Source organism: Canis lupus, chromosome 37, assembly GCF_003254725.2.
Source record: "Canis lupus dingo isolate Sandy chromosome 37, ASM325472v2, whole genome shotgun sequence".
Classification (NCBI taxonomy): domain Eukaryota; kingdom Metazoa; phylum Chordata; class Mammalia; order Carnivora; family Canidae; genus Canis; species Canis lupus.
This window is the reverse complement of record NC_064279.1, coordinates 25,715,750-25,734,234: the sequence shown is the minus strand read 5'-3', so window position 1 is coordinate 25,734,234 and position 18,485 is coordinate 25,715,750. Positions and strand designations below refer to the sequence as shown.

General features: G+C 47.1%; 1 protein-coding gene across 3 annotated transcripts in view; it reads right to left on the bottom strand.

Moving 5' to 3' along the window:
- Positions 1 to 3,827: 3,827 nt before the first annotated feature.
- TTLL4 (tubulin tyrosine ligase like 4) overlaps positions 3,828 to 18,485 on the bottom strand; it is a 36,506-nt gene continuing 21,848 nt past the window's right edge. For all 3 annotated transcript variants that reach the window (XM_025441660.3, XM_025441661.3, XM_025441658.3), the window contains 16 exons: positions 18,325 to 18,388; positions 13,026 to 13,147; positions 12,455 to 12,565; positions 12,031 to 12,107; positions 11,128 to 11,319; positions 10,947 to 11,029; positions 10,587 to 10,715; positions 9,011 to 9,133; positions 8,613 to 8,711; positions 8,170 to 8,304; positions 7,758 to 7,895; positions 6,303 to 6,405; positions 5,479 to 5,689; positions 5,279 to 5,349; positions 4,781 to 4,866; positions 3,828 to 4,354 (listed from right to left, as the gene is read on the bottom strand). In XM_025441660.3, the coding sequence (XP_025297445.1) occupies positions 4,096 to 4,354; positions 4,781 to 4,866; positions 5,279 to 5,349; positions 5,479 to 5,689; positions 6,303 to 6,405; positions 7,758 to 7,895; positions 8,170 to 8,304; positions 8,613 to 8,711; positions 9,011 to 9,133; positions 10,587 to 10,715; positions 10,947 to 11,029; positions 11,128 to 11,319; positions 12,031 to 12,107; positions 12,455 to 12,565; positions 13,026 to 13,147; positions 18,325 to 18,388 (2,003 nt within the window). In that variant the 3' untranslated portion in view covers positions 3,828 to 4,095. The remainder of the gene's footprint in view (positions 4,355 to 4,780; positions 4,867 to 5,278; positions 5,350 to 5,478; positions 5,690 to 6,302; positions 6,406 to 7,757; positions 7,896 to 8,169; positions 8,305 to 8,612; positions 8,712 to 9,010; positions 9,134 to 10,586; positions 10,716 to 10,946; positions 11,030 to 11,127; positions 11,320 to 12,030; positions 12,108 to 12,454; positions 12,566 to 13,025; positions 13,148 to 18,324; positions 18,389 to 18,485) is intronic.

Sequence of the window (18,485 nt, the reverse complement as noted above, 5' to 3'; positions counted from 1 at the left end):
TGCCTGTGTCTCTGCCTCTCTCTATGTCTATCATGAATAAACAAATCTTAAAAAAAATAATAAATCTGCACTATGTTATCACTTTGTCTAATGTTTTACATATATTTCTCATCCCCATTTAACCCTCACAACTACCCTATTTCGTATGCTTTGGCCTCCTCACTTCATTAATGGAAACATAGAAGAGCTTTTCATTGTGTTAGCTTTTCCAGTGACAGTCCCTAGCATTCTGTGTCCTAATCCATTATAATAAAGGCGCAAATAAGTTTTAGAAAACTATTGATCCTTCTTGTATTCTTTCATCTATGTGAGAAATCTGCCAACAGCAATGTAAGACTGCTTGCAGTTTTCATTGCTCCAAAGCTGATGAAAGGTCATGTCAAAAGAGCATCTATTGATCCCTGGACATTAACAAGGATGCAAACTCTGCTCAGGTGGGGGTAGGGGTGGGGTCCAAAGGCCAAGGTTTGAGAGGCTGGATCAGAATCACAAGTGGCATGAAATAGAGGTGCCTTGGCTACACATCTCTGAAAAGTCTCAAAGCAGTTGGGGGATTCAATCAGTAAGTACACAGCTGAATCGTAAGTCTTAAAGGACAAATCCAGAGTAAACAGTAAGGGGAGGTCCCCTGGCTGCCTTTAGTGACCCTTATTTGTGTAACTAATTCAGCTGACAGGGACATGGAATTACCTACCATGCGCTGGATTCTCCACCTCTTTCACTGGCCCAGTGCTGGATGGTCCCAGGGGACCTCCGGGTGTGCTGTTTGGCTATGGTGATAGGGAGAACCACCCTCAATGAACAGCCTAGAATCTTAAGAATGCACCTGTAACAGCTATCCCTCGGCACAGCTGTTGGGTCTGCATGTTCCTTGGCCCTAGCTCAAGGTCTCCTTTCTGTACCTGCCCTGCTCCTCCCCCTTTCCTGCCACCAGGTCCCTTTTCGCTCCCTTGTTTTTATTGAGGTTTCTCTTGGGATAGGACTGAAGAATTTCATTCAATTCACATACTTAAAATGCTTAATGTGTTTCCTGTCCCAGAGAATTTGTATTCTCTAAAATATGAATCAAAGAAATGCCCAGTGAAGAGCAAAACAGCAGAATGATTAATGCTGGTGGTGTTTGTGCAGGGTGGGAGGGTGATGAGGTATATAAAGCCTGTTCTGGCATTCCTCACCTCGAACACGTCTCAGCTGCTTCACTTCCCTGTGGAAAGGGCTTTACATTTCTTGTTTGCCTTCCCTTAGCCAAGGAGCGGGGCTTGAGCAGCAAATGGAGAGAGGAGTAACCATGTATTAAGTCCCTTTACAACCTAAGTACTTTTACTATGTCTTGCTTAATTTTCACAGTCCTGGCATGTAGGTATTATTTTTAAATTATTAAAAGCACCTGACTTTAGGGATGCCTGGGTGGCTCAATCAGTTGGGTGTCTGACTCTTGGTTTCAGCTTGGGTTGTGATTTCAGGTTTGTGGGACTGAGCCCTGCATCAGGATTCATGCTCAGCATGGAGTCTGCTTGATATTCTCTCCCTCTGCCCCTGCCCTCCCCACCCGCTCATGCGTGTGCTCAAATAAATAAATAAATAGATAGATAAATAAAATCTTAAAAAAACCAACCCTGACTTTAAAAAGTTAGATAACATGCCAAAGGTCACACAGCAGATCTGAGATTAGAACCCAGGGTCAGACTACAAGGTCCATGCTCTCTTCCTATCACAATGCCACCTCTTCATTAGTGTTCATTCTAAAAATAGTTTTCTATCAATCCTGAGTGAATCTGAAGTGAATGGGAATAGTGACCACCTTCCATACCCCCACTCCCCCGGATCCCTACTCCATTGACCCAGAAATACCCTGTATTTCATTCTTTGGCTCAGGAACACTTGCCTGGGTGTAAGTTACCAATTTAGAAAAATAGCGGATACATTCTGATGTTTACCCTACTATAGCTCCAAAATTAAACTTAAAAAAAAAATGTCATTACTTCCCCTAAAGCCCTTATTTAGCTGAATACCTTATACTGTGGGTTTTCATTGCTAAACATGTATGCTGAATGCTTAAGCAAGATTCAATTTTCTCTCAAGGATGAAGGGGGCATATAAGACCCATTCCTTTCTCCCATCTGGCAAAACACACCTTCAGATATGATGCGATGTGATGGAAATTAAAAATGTCTGTATACACATGCTTTAAACTACTAAGGACACTTATTTTCATTACTCATTTAACTTACTAAGTCCACCTCTCACCCGCCGTTCCATGCTGCCACAATGCTGGTCCCCTCTCGTTGCATGGATGCTGTCTGGGGATTCTCAGATGGCAGGCCAAAGAACTGAAGTTGCTTTCCAAGAAGTAAAGCAGCTTGGCCAGGCCTCCACACTGAAGCCCTTGCACCAGACCAGACATCACAAAAGTACTCAAGTAGGTGGCCAGCTTTTTTAGGAAGACCGCATCTGCCCTTGTCACAAGGTTTGTTTTGACATTGCTCTAGAGTACTGCATGCAGGTAGGATGGGGGAGTTGGCTTCATTTCTACCCAAATGGATTTAACCAGACTGCCAGGGCCACTGTTGCTGGGCCCAACTTTGAAATCCTTGCCGCCGAGCAGCATGTATTGCCCCAGGACTTTGCCACCAAGCTTTCTTCACAATTGTCAACATGGCCTTCAGACTGGCCAGTGTAGCCATCACTGGGTGGCCTTGAACCCAGCCAGGCCTCTCAGTGACTTTTCTATAGCTCTATCCCAACTCTCCACTTAGAACTCTAGGAGCCACAAAGCAGGGTAGTCATCTTTCCAAAACTTCGAGAGAATGAAGGCAGAGAGCCCGGGGCCAGGTGCCTTCTTACTGGGCACCACTGCTAGAAAATGAGAGTAAAGAGACCTCAGGCCTGGGGAGGGAGGGAGCAACTACCCGGAAGTGCTGGGTTGAGGGGGAGCACAGTTCAAGTGAAAACTACCTTCCCGATCACACCTTATACTTCCCCTGGACCCCACCATGCCCTGGGAAAGGAGAATTTCTGGTTTGGGTGTTTGTGTTCTTTGTAAGCATGGTTCACTCAGCCAACATCTATCGAATGGTCACCATTTTACTGAGTCTTGGGGAGGGAGGTAGATTCAGTTAAAAGCACAAAGAATTTTGTCAGCAGTCTGACTAGAAAGCCATCCTACAGTGGTGACTGCTCCTGAAATCCACCTGCCATGCCATCAGACCTGTGAGCCAGACCCCGCTCATCAGACAGTGACAAGAGTAAGCAGAACCTGAAACTTCCTCCATGTTGTGGGGAAATCACAGCTCCTGCCACTTCCCCCTGGATGGTGTCCTTCGTTGTATGAGCAGAGACAACAGCAACTGGGATTATCTGGGCTCCTTCAACGGGGCCACAGGAAATTTGCAAAGCTCACAAGACCTCTCACCTCACAGAGCACTAAGAACTAACATCCATGAGAGAGAAGTCTAGAAGGCTGAACAGGTAGTGATGTGAGGTCAGAAAAGGAAGACTCAGGACTGTCGACTGCTGGGTATATGAAAGAAGTGAATCCCCGAAGACTTGGTATGATAGGAAATGGGTTGATCATGTTTGGCCTCTCCCTGCCTGTCTCCTGAGGAAGTCTGAAGTTTCTCAAAGTGGTTCCTCAGAACAGGGGGTTTGGGACATGGGGACTGAGGGTGATGATGGAGATGAGGAGGAGAGGAGGACCTTTGGAGGGACCTCCTCAATTACAGACAAAGGACTTCAGGCCCAAAAGTGTTCATTGCGTCTTCTCCTCTAGAGCTGTAACTCAATCACTGCACCAAGGTCTAAAACAAACCACACACGGCTCTCTGAAGTTAGAAACCAAACCCTGCTTTATAAGGCTGAGTGGCCATTAGTGGCTTCTCTGCGGAGACATGAGGTACCAGCCAGTGAACCTTCCTCACCTTCTCCCCATTCCCACCACCCCTCCAGCCCTCTAGATACCCATTTCTGCAATTCAACCACTTCAAAAAAATACTTTGAGAAAGGGGCCGGGGGCTCAGGCTGGCTGGCCGGCCGGCCAGTTCCCATGAGGTAGCTAACACCGGTGCTCCTAGGTAGGGGCTAGTGGAGAGAGGCCAGTCATGGGCTCACAGCAGCCAGGAGTGAGTCACCGGTTGACTGGGAGGTGGGGGAAGCAGAGAGTCTCGAAGTCTGCCCAGAGTACTTCAACAGAGGTAACATCTGGGTAGAGAGGCTGGGCTCTTTGCTGATGTCCTCACTGTCCTTGGAAGAACTGGGTTTCCCGGGAACAGGACAAAGGCCAGCTTGGGTCTTCTTGGGCTTAGGCATGGTCCCATCTTCACAGAGTGGTATGCTTCCCTCGGAGAAGCTGTGTTTTCTGAAGGAAACAGTGAGGAAAGAAATGGCTGAGATGGGACTTTAGCCTATGATCTACCTTCAGAGTGCAGACCAGGCATTCACACCATTACTGTGCTACACGCCATACAGAGGTAACTATAAAATACATCTTCTTTATCTGAAGGCTGGAGAGCTTGGTGCAAATGTGAAGTGAGAGAGGAGGGCCAAGGAGTCCACAGGCAGTGCGCACAGCTGAGAGGGGCCATGTCTGCAGGTAATCCTGCACTCCAGCTCAGCTGTGTCAGGCAGACGAGGAGCCACCAGGCAGAGGAGATGGCAGTTGCGTATCTCGCCACCCCCACCCCCACCCGGAGAATGCTGATCTCATCATAATCTGGGAAGAGAGAAAGGAGAAAACTCCCCAAACTCACACCCAACACCCTTCCCTTGCCCAGACAGCACTCACCCCAGCTTGCCACTCTCTAGTTTGGGGAAAGTGCTGAGTCCCACGTCACCCTTTGGGATGGTCAGAAGTGATGCTGGGAGAGACCACTAAAAGCAAAGGAAGCAATGAGGCCAAAAGGGCTAAGCAAAAGTCAGGCGGGAGTGTCTAGGGTCTTGGGACTCTCTTCTGGCTCTACCTCTGAGTGATCATGGGGCTCTCCTCTTCCCTACCCTTCAGGCATGGGCCCATCTGGGACAAAAATCCCCATTCTCTCCAGATTCAGACAAGAAGTTGAGACTACCAAGCACTCGTTGACCTTTGGAAAAAAGGCACCCAGGGGATCCTGGAGGCCATTATTCCCTTGAAAGGGAAGGGTCACGAGACACAGAGACAGGGTCTAGGGGAGAAGGTGAGAGGGTCTGGATCTACATCCATTCCATGCTGCACTCCTATGGTGGAGGAGGGACTGAGGCGGACTGGAGTACCCCCACCCCCACCCCCCAAAATAGTATCACTCACCATTGGAGCAGAATCACAGATGGCTCCTGTGTGGAACCCTTTGTAGCACCAACTCCGAAGCAGATCTACTCCTAGGACAAGATTAGCAGGGGTGGGACTTAAGAGGGTAGAATCAACTGGTCAATTCTTCTTATCAGGGAGGCTCATTTCTTTAATCACTCACTAAACACGGCCTCCTGTGGGCAAGGAGGACACATCACCTTTGAGCTTGTTGCCATGGTACTTCTGTTCCCATTGGGTGGTGAGAATGTTGAAGTATCGTGGCTGCTCAAAAAAGCGGAGATAGCGAGAAGAGATTCGAGAAGGAAAAATTCGTTCAAATTGACCACGGCGAGAAAACTCATCCTCCATCTCAACCAGAATCCGAACATCATCTGGCGTCAGGACATCCAGCACAGATGCATAGAAGTCCTAAGGCCCAAAAATGGAAAGGAAGAGGGTGTGACAGAGAGTGTGGGCTGGAGATAGAGAATTAAGAAGCTGGGGGACAGCATGCATGGCTCTGAGGTCCTCGGGCTCCAGGACTCCTAAAGGGAACAACAAAGGCCGACTAGTGAGTCCGGCTGGGGACCTCGTCTGTTCTGCTGTCCGGAGAAGATAGTCTGGGTAGGGGAGCCCCTGGAGCCCAGAGGTTTTAAGAGGTCTGCTGGATGGAGTCAAGACCAGAATTTGCAGCTGAGATTTGGCAGCAGCCTTTGGTCTACTATTCTCATCTGCTCCAAAAAGTTGTCAGGCCTCCTTGGGGCTCACTGTACCTCAAGGGAAGAAACCCGAAAGGTCTACAGCTCTGATAACAAGTAGAGCATTTTGCTGAGAGCAGCAGTTGACCATGGGACAAAGGCCAGCAACTCTCTCCTGGAGCAACACGGAGCCCCGCAGATCCCTGCACACTGAGGGATCACGGAGCTGGGTTGGGAAGCCGTTTTAGAGCGAGAGAAAAAAATCGCTTGCCTTGGGCTCCCAGATGTTTGTTTAACCAAGGGAACTTTCTGTTGGCACTTGGGGGCGGAGGGTAATCTCCTACCTGATCGGGAATTTTCTGGGTCAGATAATAGGCCTTCTTCATCTTCTGTGCGGTGAAATGCTCTGGAGCCATTCGACATTTATCCTTGGGGGAGCTGGGCAAGCTAGTGCAGTGGATGGAAAAGAAGCAGAGGGTAAGGTCAACAGCTTCACATCCTGGGGACATGTGGAGAGAGGGTCCAGCCCAGGGCCCCTAGCTTGGCTGGAGGAGAAAGACATTCTTAGTTGGGGCCACGGACTCACCAGGGAACCAAGGTTAAATGGTTTGTTGGAGGGAGTCACCCCCATCTCAAAAGAAGACAAAGAAGTTTTGACAGATGTTTGTTACTTGAGTAGATCAGACTGTAACGTACTCTACTCAAGTAACCTGTCTGAGCATCAAAGATCAAGTACCATGGAAGAACTCAAAGAGTTTAAGGTACCTTCACTGGGTTGCATTTCAGTGATAAAAAAAAAAAAAAAAAGACCCTGAAATACTCACTGCATACATCAGTTTTAGTTTAGCTCAGCACTGGCTGTGACCCTGGGCACATTACGAACTCCCTGCCCAGTTTCTTCATCCACATCACTATGGTTGCTGCTGAGAGACCTGTACGTGGCCTCCAAAGAACTCACAGATGGCAGTTGTCAAATAACAACCACAGCACAGAGCCACACAGGAGTCTACGAGGCATGGTGGGGAAAGCAAGTTTTGTTCCCAGAAAATCAGGATTGGATTCCCAGCTCTACCTCTCTGTAGCTGAATAACCATGGGTGAGCTACCTAATTCCAGTGATTTCCACTTTCCTCATCTGTAAACTGAGGATACTAGTACCAACCTCACAGGGTTGAAGGGGAGATGTTACAGGTGCCTCCTTACATATAGTAGGTACCGACTAAAAATTAGTTCCCTTTCCTCAGCAGTGGTTCCAAGAGGTTTGGGGCTACAGTACAGAGCCCACAGGGAGCTGGCTTCATGAACATGCTGCCTTCAACTAGGTTCTCATGGCAGGGTAAGGTCACAACAGGGAGGTCTGATGGAAGAGAATTTCAGGAGGCAAAAAGCTCATGAGCAGAGAAGGGGACACTATGGAGGGACAGTGAAACCATACCCACTTCAGAGAAAAGACTCAACTCACTGAGCCTTTCAATTTTGAGGCTCTAGGAGCGACCGGTTTGTCAGAGCACAGGAGCAGTAGAGAAGAGGGCGTCTGGGAAAAGGAGGCTGGGGCCTCAAATGTCCCTGTGAGGAGTTAAAAGCTGATTCCCTGGCCCTGTAGAGATTCCTGACCTGGAAGCAGTATCACCAGCAACGCTTTTAAGAGGCACTGATGTGGGAGAGGTGTGTGGGAAGACCATGGGGACAAACCGAGCAGCACGAGACGGAGGAGAGGGCACCCCGGCACCGCTCCTTCCCACAGTCTCCACGGGGCCGTTTGCACTGTCCGCCCAGCCACAGCCAAGTGAGGAGGCTAACCTGGCACTGGAGCTGCTGGAGCTGCCAGAGCTGGAAACGATATCCTCTGCGGTGGGCAGAACAAAGCCTGCCAGGTTCAGAAGGTCACGGATCATCTGGCCTTTGATGCTGATGTCCAGCGGAGAGTTGGAGTGGAGGCTTTGGGGAAAGGGTACAGGGAGGAGTCAAACTGTTTCCGGCTATGCGCCCAAAGTCAGCGCCAGCCCTGTGAACAGCCTGCCTTCTGGGCTCCTGAGCACCAGCATGGGGACTTCTTGCCCCACAGATCATGAATAACCTCACCCAGGGTGGTTCCTAAGGCTTTCATTTGCCAGCCAGGGAAAAGCATGCAGGAGGGATCAAGTTGCAACATTAGAAGGGAAAGAGGCTACAGGAAGGGCTCTACCATGAGCACCGTGAGAAGCCCAGTTACCTCGGGGAAATGTTGACTTCCAGGACCCAGGGCTTGAGGTTCTCGTCCAGCATGATGTCAAAGCCAAAGAGCTCATGGCAGCTGTATGGCCGCCGCACGTACATCTTCAGTAGGCTGGTCACATAGGGCTCTGACCTGGTCACAGGGAAGACCAAGTATTCAGCTCATATCTTCCCAGAGGGACCCACCTAGAGCTGCCCTGACAAGGGAGTTGCCCAGAGATGGGAGAACAGAAACAGCTCCCAAGAGATGCCTCTGATCTGGAGCCAGCTTCTGGAGAGGAAGTTCAGTAGAAGAGCAGAGTTCTAGCCACTCCATCCTACTCCCTGTTCTCAGAAACTGACACACAGTGCAGTCAATGTCTGGGGCACAGCAGTGTGGAGGCCCATGAGAAAAGGGGGTCCAGTGGCAAGCCCCACAGCCAGGGTGGCAGTGTGACTCACGAGATGATGGTTTTGACAACAACGTCCTTTATCTTCTCCCAGATGGCATCACTATTGACTCCCTTCTGGCTCAGGTAGTTCCACAAAGCCTTCAGCGCCCTGCAAAACGGGGGAGGGGAGGGGAGTATCTGGAGTTATATTCTATGAATGGGTTATGAAGAAAAGAAAAAGAAAAAGGAGTAAGAGGACCAAAGTAATTTTCTCCATGTCTCTTCTTAGATTTTAAATTAAGAAAGAGAGAAGTATGGATGGAAGTAGACTGCTTCTGAGCTGCCCAGGGCTTATGCAACCTTTGGGTTTTCCACCAGTCTTCCACTGACCATGCCCCCAAAGCTCCCCAAAGCCCAGAACCCTGTGTGCCTCCAGGCCTCTGCTCAATGGGGACCCAGCCTGGGTACCATTTGTGGCCCTGGCAGGCCGTTTCATCTGCATTGGCCTGGTACTCGGCATTCTTTTTATTGACACTGTAGTTGGTCAGGTGCATGAACTTGTTGCTGAGGCTCTTCATGGAAGGGGAATACCTGCAAGTGAGGAGAAAGGCAGAGGTGAGACAGGGAGACACAGCAGGTGGACAAAGGCCGAAACATCTTCCCAAATCCCGAAGAGATAAAGGCCAAGTAGACCAATCTTTTCAGATGCACAAGAGCCAGAGCAGTATGTCTGTTGGCAAGGTTTCTAGAACAGCACAGCTCCTTTATCCTGAGCAGCTCACAAAACTCAGGAAAACAGTTTACTTATGTTTACTAGCATCTTATCAAAGGATATGATAAAGGATACAGATGAACAGCCAAGTGGAAGAGAAGCGTGGGACAAGATATGTGGGACTCATCTCCTCCATCCCACCTCTGGCAAGAAGATGCACCCTACATTCAGCAAGGTAGAGGAACTTCTCACTTCCTATTCCCCATGTGACAATTTGATTTATAATAAGAAACTTAACACGTGTGTGTCTGCCCCTGGTTCCTGGCACAGAGCTCCTAAATCCCTTATAACTTCCTCAGTGAGAAGTGCACTAAGAACATCTTTTGACTAATATTTGGTCTTTGACCCCAATTCCTGAAACCCTTGTCATTTCCTGGGTGATAGGAGTGTCTTGTGTTCTAATGAGGTGACTCCGGATGGGTTCCTGGAGAAGGTCTGATGGCTAGAAAGACCAGGCCATGATTTGAAGCCTGGAATTTTCAACCCCGCCCCCACCCTTAAGAGGGAGAAGGGCTAAAAACAGAATTACCAAACAACATGCCCACATGATGAAGTCTCCATAAAATCCCAAAAGTATGGGGCTCATGTTCTGGGTGGGTGAGCATGTGGTATATGCTGGGACAGTGGTGTCCAGAGAGAGCAGGGGAGCCCCTGCGCCCCTTCCCACACACATTGCTCTGTGCATTGTCTCTTCTGACACTTTACCCTGTTCTCTTCCACTTGGTTGTTCGCCTATAACCAAACTTACCATCTCCTTATATGATGAGCTGCTCCGGCAAATTAATAGAGCCTAAGAAGGGGGTCCCAGGAACCTCTGACTTATAGCTGACCAGGCAAGGAGCAGAGGTGGCACCTGGACTTGGGACTGGCATCTGAAGCAGGAGGAAGGGGCAACCTTGTGAGACTGAGCCCTGACCTGTGGGACCACACCCCCGGGGGGTAGACAGTGCTAGGGTAACGCAGGTAGACAATGCAGGATACTCAGCTGGTACTCCAGAGAACTGCTTCATGTGGGGAAAAGCCCCACACATTTGGTGACTGGAAGTTTAGAAGTGAAGTGGTGTTCTACGTAAAAGGAGACACAGAAGAGGAAAGGAAGATCGGGTTTTCCGGAAACACCCCTCCTTTTCCTCTGCCAACAAAACCCACCAAAATGTGCTTTTATTCTGCTTGGCATCCTCTAGTTTCTCACTCTTTCAGGAAAACAAAACCCAGAGCCATCAGGGTGAGCCTCACCACTAACACGTACTTGCAATCACCACTATCACGTACTTGCAACTGGCAAAGCGGACAAGTCCATCTGAAAAGAGGTAAATCCGGAGGGGATCGTAGGAGGTGACGTAAACATAGATTCGCAGATCGAACTTGCTGCCACTGATGAGGTAGGGTTTGTGTAGATACCTAAATAGGGAAAGGCCAGCTTTAGGGACATTGCTCAATGAGACAGGGCTCAGTGGGTAAAACAGCAAAAGCCAGCAAGTGAGCAGTCTGAGAGATAAAGACCTTCAAACAGCTGCTGAAGGAGGTCAATGGCTGGGAGGGCAAAGGGCAGAAGAACACTCTAAAAAGAGAACCTCCAGGCTGAGGCCACAGGAAAATGAGCGGTGGGATGAGAGCTGGAGACAGGCTCACCTCTGTACCAGGAGGGGCCTTCGCTTGGGGAGCTGACTCCACTTGTGAATGACCTGGATGCCAATGCCCCGGGCTGACGCTGGCTAGAAGTCAAGTGGAAAGGAGGAGCTGAGATTTGCTGCTGGCCCAATACGCATTGTTCCCACTCTCAGACGGCCCCCACCCACTGGGATCCACTTACAGGCTTAACAATCCACTTCTGGCGGCTGCCGCTCTCCCAGGCTTTGCGCAGGAGCTTGGCATCCTGGGGCAGGATGAAGGACTGGGGGAAGAAGCTGAACTCCTTCTTGCCAAAGCGGCTCTGCATGCGAGACAGGTTCCGCCACAGTCGGTCCTTTCGTCCAATCTGGAAGGAACCTGGGAAGTGGTTTAGCTACAGAAGGGACAAAGGGTGAGAGCAGGGAGAGAGCTTGGGTGAGGCCAGGAGGGAGAGAGCAAGATTCACAGTGCCGTTCCAACTTTCTCAGCGACATCATGAGCTCTTGATCCATCTTACCATCACCATCTATTAGTAGTACTCTGAGCACTCACCAAAAGATGATTAAAACAAATAAAATACACCAAACTGTAGTGACCCCAAGAAACTGACAGTTCACAAACAGCCAAAGAACAGTGATTAAGTCAGACATGATATTTCCCTGAAGTGCAAAGAAAAGTGTTTGAAGTCTTTTGCCGTGACAGCTGCAGGGCAAAAACAGGAAGGCACCTGGACTTCATTAAAGTCTGGGGACAGGGACTCCTTTGCTGCAACATGAGACCAGAGTCCTCTTTATACATATCCAGCTTGGAGGCACGGAGGCAATGCACAGTAGTCACAGGAGAAGCACAATTCAAAGAAACAGATGCCACATCTCAAGACACATCAGAGGAGAATGGGTCTTTGGGGTGCCTGGAGCACTGCCACTGCGCTGCTAGAGGTATGTGATCCACAAGGGCCCCACTGCCCCCTCCTCTCGCACCATCTCCACTCTGCACACCTTCCTGGCTTCTCCACAGTCATCCTCCTCTTTCCCTACTGCCCACACCAACCTCCTCCTGCCTAGTCCAAAGTCCAGGGGAAGAGTTCCCCACAAAGGACCCCTACCTTCTGATGCTCCCGAATGGATCGGAAACTAGGAGACTTCATGTGGTGACCCCAGCAGCCTAGCCAGTCGTCATTTCCTGCAGAAGGCACATCACAGAGTCAGTCCTGCTAGCAGCTCAGACTTCAGGACAGAGAGACCTAGGGGCCCCAGAAATACCACTGGGCCTAGGCTCAGCTCCCAGTGTTCTAAAAGTCACCATGGAGCTGTCCTACATGAAACCCTAGGGTCAGGAAGAGAACAACAGCTCTCTGTCTTCTAATTTTGAGGAACAGGCTCCAGCCCAGAGAGATTTCAGCCATCTTCCTATTAAGTGGAAACTCCAGAACAGGATCCCCACACAGCAGGAGGTATCTAGGGTTTCCTCCTGCCCAGAGCCCATCCATTGGGGCAGAGGACAGGATCGAAGTAAGGCAGGTAACTCACTCTTGCTGATTTTGAAGTGGGACCGTCCAATGGTCTGCTTGACAATGTTGGGAGTCACTGTGCTCATCTTCCACCGGAGCAGCTTCCTCTGCTCCCAGGGAAGTTTCTCCACTGGGGAAAGGAAATGGGGGGGGGGAACAGCAGGAGAGTCTGGGTTAGAAGAGGAAAGGTGGCATTGTTGCGCAGGAGCTTGGCATCCTAGGCAAGACAAGTCACTAAGGATTGTTCTAGGCCAGAATTTAAAAGGAGTCCCAGTTTTCTTAGTGGGAAAAAAGGGCGCTGCATGGGACTGAGGAACACTGAGAGGAGGGAGGTTAAAAGGCAGAAGAGACAAGGTTAGAGGACAAGAATGCAGCATGAGATTATGGGGCTGACAAGGGTCAGCTCAGGGAAAGACAAGGAAAAGTCTCCTATATTGGACTGGTGAACTATGAAGGAGGCAGAAGGATGACAGTGAATACCAAAAGGGCCATTCTGGAAAGCCCCTTCCACCCTACTGCCACCCCTCCCAACTTCGCCAGCATCCTTCTCCTGGGGGCACTCCTGGGCTTAGACACTTGGCCAGGTTTACCTCTCTCATCCCGGGTGCCAAAATAGATGGTAGGGGGCACGTTGGGAAAGAGGCTGTAGATGAGCGCTGGTCGGACCACTTTCTCACTGGAGAGGGGTTTGGTCAGAATCTCTGCACAGCTCCTAGGATGCAAGACAGACAGATGTGTGGAAGAGAAAGAGGAGGCCACAGCCCTCAAGTGCTGTTACTAGGTCATTTTTTGGCGGGGTGCTGTCTTCTACATCATGATTCTACAAAGACAAGTACTTGGTGATTATTTCACAAACAGTAATCCATATTAACTCCATTAAATGTCACCTACAGACCAGATTTCCCAATACCTCCTTCTGTGATATAGCTCAACATTTCTGGTGAGAAGCCACAGGTGGGGGAAGCCCCTGGAAAAGAGCGGTTCTGAGAGCAGGTGTGTGACTGAACAAAGAGAAGAGAAAACAAATGGTATGGATAATCAAAAAGAAGGAAGAGCAGAAAAGACCAAAGACGTACAGAAGGTTTTAAAAAGAAAAAGGAAAAAAAAGCAACAGAAGGAAAAGAGAGTGATCCTTCCAAATCATTTTATATTTAGGTTAATCTGAAGATATGCAGATGATTAATGCTCCTCTCCGTTTTGGAAATGATTTGTGACATGGGTTTTTTTATGTAACACTGTGGTAACACAGATCTGGGAATTTGGGGCAGTAGGCCATGGAGTCCCTACTGTTGCTCCAATGATGGCTCGGCCAAGACTAGCTCAAGGGATCTCTAAAAAATGGACATCTCAACTCCATATCCAGTACAAGTGCAGAGACCCAACCATTTCTTTAAATAGCACTGGCAAAGGAGAAAAGAGTTATTACTCTCTTTACGGAGCTGTTCTGATCTACAAAGATTAGTATTTAAAGATTAATCTTTAGCTTATAAAGAGCCATTGTGCCTGTTATTTTGCAGCACAATAGAAATAGGCATTAGTATGGAAAACATTTCAGTGTTTTAAATACCAAAGGTTTTTTTTTTATTATTTAAATAAAATATCAAAGATTTTTAAAGAATGCTGTTGGGTCAGGTTAAATACTAATTTTCAGTAAAATAATTCCAATGAATTCAACTCTTAATTCCTCATTCCAAAATATTTTATTTCAAAGACTTTTAATTTATGGAGTATTAGAATTTAAGATTGTTGAAAATCAAGGAGAATGAGGTAAGATTTCAGAAACAAAGACAAAATAGGAATGTAAAATGGTATAGCCACTCTGGAAAACTGTTTTGGAAGTTTCTCAAAAAACAAAAAACAGGCAGGGCACGTGGGTGGCTCAGTCAGTAACTAGGCCATGATCTCAGGGTTGTGAGATTCAGCCCCGCATCAGGGTCCGCACTCAGTGTGGAGTCTGCTTGGAACTATTTCCCCCTCACCCATTCCCCTGTGCTCCTCCGCCTGTTGCACATACATACATACATACATACATACATAAATCTAAAAAAAAAACACTCCTGGGATCCCTGGGTGGCACAGCGGTTTGGTGCCTGCCTTTGGCCCAGGGCGCAATCCTGGAGACCCGGGATCGAATCCCACGTCGGGCTCCCGGTTCATTGAGCTGCTTCTCCCTCTGTGTCTCTGCCTCCCTCTCTCTCTGTGTGTGACTATCGTAGATAAATTAAAAAAACAACAACAACAACAAAAAAACACTCCTGGTTGGCTCTGTCGGTAGAGCTTATGACTCTTAATTTCAGGGTCATGAGTTCAAGCCCCACGCTGGATGTAGAAGTTATTTAAAAATTTTTTTTTTAATTTTAAAAATATATGGACATGATGACTTACAGCAGCCTTATTCATAAAACCCCAATCTGGAAGTAACCCAAATATCCTTCAACAGCTAAATGTACTGTGATACATCCACACCATATAACACTGCTCTGAAATAAAAAGGGATGAAGAACCTTGATGCACGCAACAACCTGTATAAATCTGCAGTGAATACACAGTAAAAAAAAAAAAAAAAAAAAAAAAAAAAAAAAAAAAAAGCCCATCCCTAAAAGTTACATATGGCTATCATTCTATTAGTATAATATTCTTGAAATGACTAAATTATGTAACAAATTAGTAGTTGCCAAACATCAAGGAGGGAATAGTCATAGGAGGGAAGTAGGGGTGGCTATTAGGACAGCTGGAGGGATTCCTGCAGTGACGGACATATCTGTATCTTGACTAACATTAGTATCTGGGTCATACTATATGGTACTGGTTTTGCCAGATGTCACCACTGGGGGACATTTAGTAAAAAGTTTAGGGGATCTCTGTATTATTTCTCACAACTACATGTAAATCTATAATGTCTCAAAATCAAAAGTTTAATTTTAGGGCAGCCCGCGTAGCTCAGTGGTTTAGCGCCACCTTCAGTCCAGGGCATGATCCCGGAGTCCCGGGATCGAGTCCCATGTCGGGCTCCCTGCATGGGGCCTGCTTCTCCCTCTGCCTGTGTCTCTGCCTGTGTCTCGCTCTGTGTCTCTCATGAATAAATAAATAAAATCTTTAAAAAAAAAAAAAAGTTTAATTAAAAAAAAAAAGGTGTAAAATCTTTGTTCGCTGCCTCTCAAGAGTACTGGACCTATCTATCATCTTCAAGAGGCCTGGCTTCTGGTCTAGCAGTGTTGGAAACTATGACCTCATAATACTTCTCTGGTCCTCATTATCCACATCTGAAAAAAGAGACTGGACTTAATGACCCCCAGTTCTAAAATTAAATGATTCTTAGAAAAAAGAATATGAAACAGGAAAGGCAATAAACTAGGTAGAGAAACAGAGATAGTGTTTTCAATGACCTCTCTGTAATTGTCAACTTTTCTATAATAAAATACATAAATCTCTCCCAATTTCGGAAAAAATGATTTTAACAATCCAAAAGTATTTTAGTGATCTTTAAAATGTGAAGTAGTTTGGAATTCCTCGACCTCCATTTGACTGAAAATCCATGTTTTAAGCCTTATATAGAAAAGAAAGTCTGCACATCTTGTAAGAGCTAAATTAACCAACAAACAAAGTATAAGCAAATACCTTTTGTGAATTTTGTTAGAAAGGTAAGTTAAAGGGTTGGGCAGCTGTCTCCAAGTAGGTCTCAAGACAAACCTAGAGCACTGGTAAGTATGGAAAAGGTGAGACTCCAAGTCAATCACATGTTAAATGTCCTTCTCTTATGGACAGCAGAGGTCCTGAGTCAACATTCAGATGTACCTTTGTTTTTTGGAAGGAGGACAGGTTACTGTGCTCAAAGTAACAGAACTGAGGCACCAGACTCAAGGTACCTATGACAGGATTTCTATCCACCCTCAAAGAAAGACCTAGAAAGTATCTCTTCACTTTCCAAAGAGCTCTCTCCCCTCACTGGTTTAGAGCTCTGACATTGGTGCAGCTGCTGCCACCATCACACTCACAGGGCTGCAGCTTGCCTCGTCCACACTAACCAAGGCACGGAAGGCTCCTGATCCCCTTCACTTCAGCTGAGACACAGCAGACACAAGAGAAAAGCCAGCCAAGTGCTGTGTACGACAGGTGTATGTAAGCCCTGACACGTACAGCTTTTCATTGAAGTTAGAGTTTTATTCTGTGTGAAAAACGAAACTCACCAATGGTCAATACTTGTATTTTGTTTTTGTTTTTCCAGAAGTTATTTTTATTTTATTTTTTTATTTTTTATTTTTATTTTTATTTATTTATGATAGTCACACAGAGAGAGAGAGGCAGAGACACAGGCAGAGGGAGAAGCAGGCTCCATGCACCGGGAGCCCGATGTGGGAATCGATCCAGGGTCTCCCGGATCGGGCCCTGGGCCAAAGGCAGGCGCCAAACCGCTGTGCCACCCAGGGATCCCCCAGAAGTTATTTTTAAAAAGAAAAAAAAAACTTTAATGTTTAGTACTTTGGGCGGGTGTGTGTGTGGGGGTTCTTTATAGTATTTAATAGAATACAATGAGGCAAGGTTGGAAATAGTGAGGGGAACAATAAAGATTATGTTGAAGGGTGTTAAATACCTGAAAGATGGCATCTATGACCCTTCGGCAAGTTCCAAAGATCTTTAGCACAATGACATACCCTGGTTCATAGTAACTTCCTCACAGTCCTGCATTCCTTGCCCTCCCCCAACCCTCATCTCAGTCATGCAACAGGCTCCAGCCACTTTTTCTGTAAAAGAAGGGCCTATGTGAAGAGGCTGGCATTTTTGGTTCCCTAGTGAGAGATGGATCTTGCTCAGACTCGACCAAGAGTAGTCAAGAAAATAATCTAGGTTTTAAGCTGGAGGATTTTTAATTCAATTTCAATTTTATTCAATTCAATTCAATTTTATTATTAAGGTCAATGTCAACCTTATTTCCCCTAATAACACTAACCTCAGAAAGAAGCATTTCAAAAAGCTCCAGTGAGGGGCATATGTATCTCAGAACTGCATCTGACAGTGGGGCACGCTGATGATGCAAGGTGGCAATTACCCTCATGTGGGTGGCCAAATATCATGTTTCTCCACTGACTGCTTATCAATCTTCTAAGCACTTCTTGAAATCCTTTTCTTTTTACTTGAACAATTTCTTGGAAACTAAAGGCCAAACCACAGCCTAAGAAACATGGTCCTATTTTTAAGCCCAATTGGTAAAATATGCTTTTGGTCCCTTCCACTGGTCCTTGTTTGAAAAATAAAAGTCCCGAATGTAAAAATCTGGTAAAAAATGAGTTATAGTTAACAGGGCCATTAATTATGCTTCTGGTCCCTTCCACTGGTCCTTGTTTGAAAAATAAAAGTCCCGAATGTAAAAATCTGGTAAAAAATGAGTTATAGTTAACAGGGCCATTAATGACTTAGGTGATTAATCTCTTCATAATTTTTTTTAAAGATTTATTTATTCATGATAGTCACAGAGACAGAGAGAAAGAGAGAGAGGCAGAGACACAGGCAGAGGGAGAAGCAGGCTCCATGCAGGGAGCCCGACGTGGGATTCGATCCTGGGTCTCCAGGATCGCGCCCTGGGCCAAAGGTAGGCGCCAAACTGCTGCGCCACCCAGGGATCCCTCTTCATAATTTTTTTTAAGGATTTACTTATTTATTTGAAAGAGAGAGAGAGATCGAGCGAGTAGAGGGTATGTGAGGGAGACAATCTTCAAGCAGACACCCCGCTGAGTGCAGAGTCCAAAACAGAGCTCGATCCCATGACCCATGAGATGATGATCTAAGCTGAAACCAAGAGCTGGACACTCAACTGACTGAGCCACCCAAGTGCCTCTCTCTTTATAATCTTAAAGAGACTGCAAATGAGTACCAACGATGGACAGTACTCACCGAGAGATCACTGCTACTGACTCACCAGTGGAGACAGCACTGAACGAAGAGCACTCAGAGTCTCCTGGAGGGGAGAGAGCAGAGAAGTTCCACTAGGAGAGGCTGCTACTCAAACTCACCAAGCCTAGGCAGCTCTTCCTTGGGACATCTTGGCTCAGCCT